The sequence below is a fragment of the Protomyctophum bolini genome (assembly GCF_963924005.1).
Source record: "Protomyctophum bolini genome assembly, chromosome: 18".
Classification (NCBI taxonomy): Eukaryota; Metazoa; Chordata; class Actinopteri; order Myctophiformes; family Myctophidae; genus Protomyctophum; species Protomyctophum bolini.
In genome coordinates this window covers 19,731,582-19,739,081 of record NC_137879.1, presented here as the reverse complement: position 1 = coordinate 19,739,081, position 7,500 = coordinate 19,731,582, and the positions used below count along the sequence as shown (strand labels likewise).

At 43.9% G+C, this 7,500-nt stretch overlaps 1 protein-coding gene across 7 annotated transcripts in view; it reads right to left on the bottom strand.

Moving 5' to 3' along the window:
- The window catches only part of raraa (retinoic acid receptor, alpha a), a 220,865-nt gene that overhangs the window by 112,694 nt on the left and 100,671 nt on the right, over positions 1-7,500 (bottom strand). For 5 of the 7 annotated variants that reach the window (XM_080789391.1, XM_080789390.1, XM_080789389.1 and 2 more), the window contains one exon: positions 240-1,059. In XM_080789391.1, the coding sequence (XP_080645517.1) occupies positions 240-402 (163 nt within the window). In that variant the 5' untranslated portion in view covers positions 403-1,059. The remainder of the gene's footprint in view (positions 1-239; positions 1,060-7,500) is intronic. The other 2 variants (XM_080789394.1, XM_080789395.1) reach the window with 1 other exon arrangement.

Genomic DNA, 7,500 nt, shown 5'->3' with positions numbered 1-7,500 from the left:
CCAATGGTAATATGTGGACGAATGCACGCACTCGTGAGCACTCGCACAAACATGGGTAAACCCATGGACACACAAGGTACAGACTCCAAACTGTCTCCCTTCAATCTTTCAGAGGTAACACACAGCCGACTGAGCGGAACACTGGAACAGGGACAGGTCATATCAAGGCATAGCAGTCAAATCACTCCTCGATTGGAGAACATTACACCAAAGACAAATCGGCACATTGAGACACTTACAGTACTTACTGGCTGGCGAGGGGGTGCTGTAGCCGCTGATGGACAGGCCAGGCAGGGCCGGAGGCGACAGTCCCCCCAGCACGTGGGGGAAAAAATAGGAATAGGGAGGCATGGGGAAACCGTTGAGGTGCGGGCCAGGCACCGGGTTACCCTTCCCAGCCATGATGGCCCAATCCAGCTGGAGTCCAAAGCTCTCACTTGGGGAGAGAATAATGCAACAAACTGGAGTCCAAATGGAAACGAGCGTTGATTTAATCCCCCATGCAGATGACGGATGTACGGGTATCCCAGTAGGCCGCCGGTTGAAGCGTGGCTATCCCCAAAATGGTCCCAGTTTGCTCAGGGAATGTGCGTGCCCGAGCGGTTGAGTGAGCGAGCAAACAAAAATAAAGAGAGAGAGAGAGAGAGAGAGAGAGAGAGGGGAGAAATAAAAGCAGGGGATTTAACAGGGTTTAGGCCGTCCTTTCTCTGGTATTGTGAAGCGAGCTGAAAGCCCTTATTTGCGCGAGGCGTCGGGCAGGGTGAAGTTTAGCAAGGCCATTTTTTATCTTAACGACACAAGGACAGAGAAACGGAGAGAGGGCAAGTCGAGTCAGGAGAAGGTGGCTTTGATGACTGCCGTCTGGGGCTGTCAGGAGTGGCGATAGTGGTGATAGGGGGTTGCTGGTGGTTCTGCAGCTCTCATACGGAGCACAGAATCACTCTTCCACTCTGCAGTAAAGCACTTCCAAGGAATGTACAGCTCACATGATGCCAGTACGATAGCCCTCTCCTTGGTTTGGCCCCCTTGGTATCCTCCTCTGAGTCTTTTAGTGTTTACCTACAGAGAGAGAGAGAGAGAGAGAGAGAGAGAGATTTGAGTTTGTAAGTGACAAGTTAAAGAGGCTCATTTCCCCTTGTGTGTAAGATCTTGAGCAAAACAGTTATTTTCTTTTTGACACTAATTAATGGTAACGTCTCATCTGAAATGTTGCAAAAACACACCATCCGGCTTAATTATCTAATGGAGCATTAAAACCACGAGCAGCAGTGGGTGTGTGATGTGTCTTCACAGCTCTGTGCTGATACACATACTCATTAACAACTGCGAGAGTGCAAACATGAGGGGAGAGGAGTCAAGGCGTACATGAAAACAGCAACACAAAAGAAAACTTTGCTAATTGCAGTTGTGGAGGAGGGAAAAAACCCATGAGGTGTTCCCCAAGGACCCGCTCTGTGTCCACTGGAGACTTCCACTTGGCAGTGTGTTTACTTGTGGGCTAACACCAAGATGTGCACGTGTATAATTGTACAGCTTACACTGGGCCACAAAACACAAGACTGACTCTACCCGAGTCTGTGCATTTCCTCTTTCTGGAGGCTGTCAATCACAGTGTGATTGATATTACAATGTTTACATACATTTAACATTCTGATATTCTGATTCAGTCCAATTAAGTACAATACATACAGTATGCTTAGGACTTTATCGTTTTGATGCTTTGTGTGCACATATTTGACATTGTTGCAAACGTTGTTTACAGTGATTTATACATAATGTTTAATATTAAAATATTATGATAGCTAACATTCTATCACACCAAGTAGATTCCAAACAAATAACTGTATGACCATGAGGAAATGACCCATGGGCATGGCCGCGGTCTCAGGTCCAGGCAGAGAATCAAACGTCTACTGTAGTGTACTCTACTCTACTGTACTCTACACACACGCACACACACACACACACACACACACACACACACACACACACACACACACTCTCTGTGTGTGTTTACACCTGTAAACCTGTGATGCGACAATAACATTTATTCTGATTCTGATTGACAGTTACTGAAACTCAGCCCCCAAATTGGGACATTGTGCACTCATTGCTCTCCTGGGAGAGCCTATTGCACAACAAGAGTACTAATGCTTTGTTTAATTGTTAATTACGTTTAATATGCATTAATGATTAAACCTCCAGTCCAATGATGGATCCAGTCAGTGTGCTGTGCCGATAGGGGACCGGGACCAGCCATTGTTTACCTATGTTTTGTCTCGGGAGTTACAACTCATTTTACCTATTTTCCAACATGTATGGCAAATATAAAGCTGTTGGTAAATAAGAATGGGTGTTTGTCACACTTTGTCCTAGTGTGAAGGTAGTGTGGGCCCAAAAATGGCACTGAACCAGCTCAAAAATAGTGAAAGGTACTGAAAACAAGTCTTTTGATGAACAATCAATATGTTTTTATTCACCTTGCAGAGTTCACATGAAAGAGTCGTTCCAACAAACAGCATACAAAAAAAAGAAGTATATACAGCCCACTGGCCAGGTTGGCTCTCTCTAGGTCTGCTCTGCACCCTGTGCAATCCTACATTGATTGCCCAGGCAGTGGCAGGTGCTCCTTATAAAGGCTAGGCCCCTCCCATGGACCAAACCAACCCTGGATTGATTCCACAATCATACCAGTGCAATTGATTCCACAATCATACCAGTATACCAGTGCATTCCCAATGTCCAGAGACATCACACAATTCATAACATATTTTAGTGTCACATAATATTATAAATTATCTACATAATATGATTACAGAGTTCTCTAAACAAACCCTCCCACTGTTGGCATGTTCCCCATACCCCACAGTAGTTGCTCCCTTCAATGAAGTCAACAATCAATTATCAATCAACAAATGCACAATAAATAATAAGTCAAACTAAACTCATTTTCTGCAAATTCAAACTCTGTTGGTTATCTTCAGTCTCAGTGGCAGGGTGAACTGCCACACACGCATGCACACACACACGCATGCACGCACGCACGCACGCACGCATGCATGCACGCATGCAAGCATGCATGCATGCACGCACGCACGCAAGCCATTTATTATAAATAAATAGTAAATAATAATAATAATAATAAATAATGATTTAATATAACCACACCTTCCAGCCAAAACACAGGTCACAATTTTGTCCCCACTTTTGCGTCCTAACCAAAATCCTTATGTGTTAGATTAGATATATTGTGCAACAGACAGACAGTATTCCCAACTTGCATGGTCCCTGCATAGGCCAGTGCCTGTCCAGTTTAAAATAAATAGACAAAATAGCACATTTATAAATGAGATCATTTCATTTCAGTATTGTTTTCTGGCATATATATATAACACATCAATTGCAATGCCAGGCATGATAGAACAGGGAAAATGCTGTATTCCCTTTGGAACAACTTGTCATTCAAGATACTGCATTCAATTTCATATCAGACTTGGCAAAATGAGAAAAGAAAGAAGAACCATATTCATTGCATTGCCGTAGCTGTTAGAGATGCACGTCTCTAGCTATATTGCCAGGTAGCTCTGCTGCGCATCTCGCTACAGCCAAAGCACTGCATAATTCATACGCACGGACGCTTTGATGAAAATTATATGACTTCATACTTCTGACTATAATGACCCTCTTTATGAAGCAGGGGATGTAATGCAATGCACAGGCAGTGCACTGTGAGAATACTTGATGCCAGTTAAACAAAATACTAATTTCTAATACACATACAGTAAGCATACACGCATGTGCACATGCACACGCAGGCGCACGCGCGCACAAACACACACACACACACACACACACACACACACACACACACACAATCACTATAGTCTACTTCTAAGGACATTATTTATGAATGCTATTTGTAACCCTAACGCCTATACATAGTTGCATGCCGGGGTTGCACATCAAACATAGCTTAGCAGCATGACACGTTGTGAGCTTGTAGATCCGTTATTTTTAGTGTGCGACACCAGCGTGTAACAATTTATATAAAATCAGTCATATAACTCCAGCCCAGAGTGCCCAGTGTGTGTGTGTGTGTGTGTGTGTGTGTGTGTGTGTGTGTGTGTAGCATGGAATATGACGATTGGCTGAGCACGGAATGTGATGATGTATGATGATAAGAGCACCCCTCACTTAACACGAGTGTGATCTTTTATATATGAGATACTTTTGAAAAAAGTGTTCTAATTGTTTTTAATTGATTGTTTATACTTTTTTTAATCTGTTGAAATAATACCAATAATATTAAATATCCGAAACAGTGCTCTAAATGCCTAAAGCCCTAATCCTCCTAACCCTAACACCAACCTGAATATTTTCCTAATTGTAAGCCTAATTCCCCAAATCCTTTCTTTCTTTAAACAACCACAATATTTTGTAAGGACCAGGGAAATTGTGTGCTCACACAGACTATTTCTCAGATTCTACTACAGTATACTTACAGACCACATACTGCAATACTTACATTTTGGCCATCATAAGCACACCTCTCTCACCCTCCAGTGACTGACTGACTGACTGAGTACAGAAATGAGACGGAAAATATGTAATGTAGTAAAATTCTGTAGTAAAACTCCACGGGCGTGCGACATTGAGAAAGCGTTGAGCGACACTTTTTTTCCTCCAGTTTGAGAACGCGTCAGTTTCGTCAAGTAACACTATAAATTAGCCACAGCAGTGGAGGTAAGAGCCTCAGAATGACTGGCTCTTCTCCCAGACCCCACAAGACTCAAGACTATCGAGGCTGCATTTGATTACAGCTTCACACGCCCATCTATGTCTGCCCGTGTGAGTGTCTGAAAGTTGACTCTGTATACATGCTGAGTGAACGGTTATTTATGGGAAAAATATGTGTGTGTGAGTGTGTCACATTTATGAATGCCCTATTTTATACACGCAAAAGTATGGAAAGTAGCTTATCTACATATAGCTGATCCGGGCTCACACGGCCTTGTCCTGATACTACGACGTGTTGTGAGCTAATGTTTTTAGAATATTAGAATATTATGAAATGTCCAAAATAGAGTTACAGTACCAGGTTGAAAGTGGGTCAGTCTGTCATTTAACCAATGAAAAGTATTACGAGTTTAAGAGTTTCTGACCAACTTATAACTACATACAACAGTTTCTTTAAAAAAAGCTTGTAGATCTACTATTTACGATAGATATAGGCCTACATTTGAATGGGACTTTCTGAATAATTTATACAGTATGCTTATATACTTTATGTGCATTTCGATGCCATTCCATTTGTACATTTGTACCTTTTAAATTCCGGTCTTTTACTTGAAACAGAATATTTCTATATAGCAGTACTTTTTCCACCACTGCTGAAAAGTTACGTTTTTTTTTTTTTACATACAAGGTTAGGATCCGACAGTGCTGATTGGTCACAGGCTGCTCATCCCCATGCAGTCAACCAGCTAGCGTGTATAGCGCCATGATACGTCTCTTCATCAGCCTGAGAGCTGCCTTTATGGGGCGAGCCATGTATTAAGCGCCTTATTTTTATTGATCGCCACCAAAGTGCTCTCCAATCACCCTGTCGCTGTGTGCCGGACGGATGCACGTGGGGCTACTGTTGTAAAAAGTAAAGGGGCAATGCAGAGAGGGAGTACAGGGGTGGAGCGGGCTAGTTATGGGGGCTTCTGTGGGACTTGTGGGGGCAAGGGGCGTGTTTGTATTAGGCAAAGAGCTTTAATAGCATTTTTTTAAAGCCCAAGGGAGCAGGATATTGTTTCATTTAACTTTTAAAGCCCCCCCCCCCCCCCCCCCACCCCCTCTCTCTCTCCTGTCAAGCCACCTGTTTAACTAGGTTGGATTTAGAGTCACGAGAACACCCCATTCATCCATCTCCAAAACTATTTTACATTATGTTTGACAAAAAAATATAACACATCACAATTGCGTAGATATGGTTGGACAAAGTGGAAAACAAGGATAACAACATGGCCTCGTTTCCCGTCTTTATCTTGGCTGGAGCGAGGCGTTGACGGAGAATGCCTGGTGATTATTTCAACAATGTGATCGGTGTTTATGCTTGGGAGATATTCTGCCTAACTGCATCATCAACAAACAATTAAAAGAAAGCAAAGAGCAGATGGGACATACACACGAACATCGACGCTGAGATTCATCGTGTTGACCGATTCACATGACAGAGCCCTGTACAGCGCTAACGTGTAATGATATGTTGGCTTTTCACATTGGCATCATCAACATGTAAAATACAAAAGCATTGTCAGCCGCTGCGATTGGAGCGGGGTGAAAGTCGCATTTTCAGGTGTGAACCGTGTGTTGTAGCACCCATGGGCGACAGAATCTGAAAACCGAGCAGAAAGACGAACCAAACCAACTAGCGTCATTGGGGAGAGACAGGAAATGGGCCAGTTACCTCAATTTTATCATCACACCATCTTGCGTCAGAGGCCATATCGAACCGCAAGCCTCGGTTGTTGTTCTAAAGTGTTGGTATATCTCAACGCAATCTTCTGACTAAGAGGCTACGATCTCTCTGTCCCAAGCTGAGTTTACAGAGTTCACACCGCTGCACTGCTGTCGTTTGGTGGTGTGGAAATCAAGCATGCATAAGGCAGAAAAAAAGGGGAAGATGCTGTGAATAAAAGAATGACGCTGGTCGACTCGAAGCACGCCGACCTCTGCCTGACGTAATTTCCCAGTTGGAGCTGTGGTTGCTGTGTGATTGGAGAGATGACCTGTAGGCCCTGCTCTGTGCACAGCTGTGTTCACCAGCAGGCAGCTCCACTGGAGTGACTGTACACTGAGACACGAGCAGCAGGCCAAACAATGTCTCAATGTATGGCTTTGGGAAAACACAGAGGCCTGTAAACGGAGTCTGACGGGAGCAACTCAGGCATTTCAAACACACTCAATCAAATCAATGCCTTTCTTTTTGCTCACACTAAACTGTGTGTGTGTCACAGTGTGTGTGTGTGTGTGTGTGTGTGTGTGTGTGTGTGTGTGTGTGCGTGCATGCACGTGCGTGTGTGAAAGAGAGAGAGAGAGATTCACGCACACGCACAGAGGCACAAACATCACATCACAGCAGAGTGTGGACAGAAGTAGAATGTAATTGAGCACCCATATAATCCTCTTGCCAGTGTTGAAGGCAAAACACACAGGGGGATCACACACATACAGTACACTCACGTGCACTGGCACATGCACACGCACCCAGAGCTGAAGCTCTCAGATATAAGCGGAATCAAGCCAAGCTTTCATATAATCTGCCTCTAAAACTGCACACGCCAACACCAGAGCTGGGGGAAAGCTGCTGACGTGCACTCTATACGTCCTCAAACACCCTTGTCTATGTGCATATGCCCATCACACACACATGCAGTACACATGCATCGCATCCAGCCATCCTCCATTGCATAGCGTGCATGACACCCATGCATGCACAGGCTGCCGCTGAAA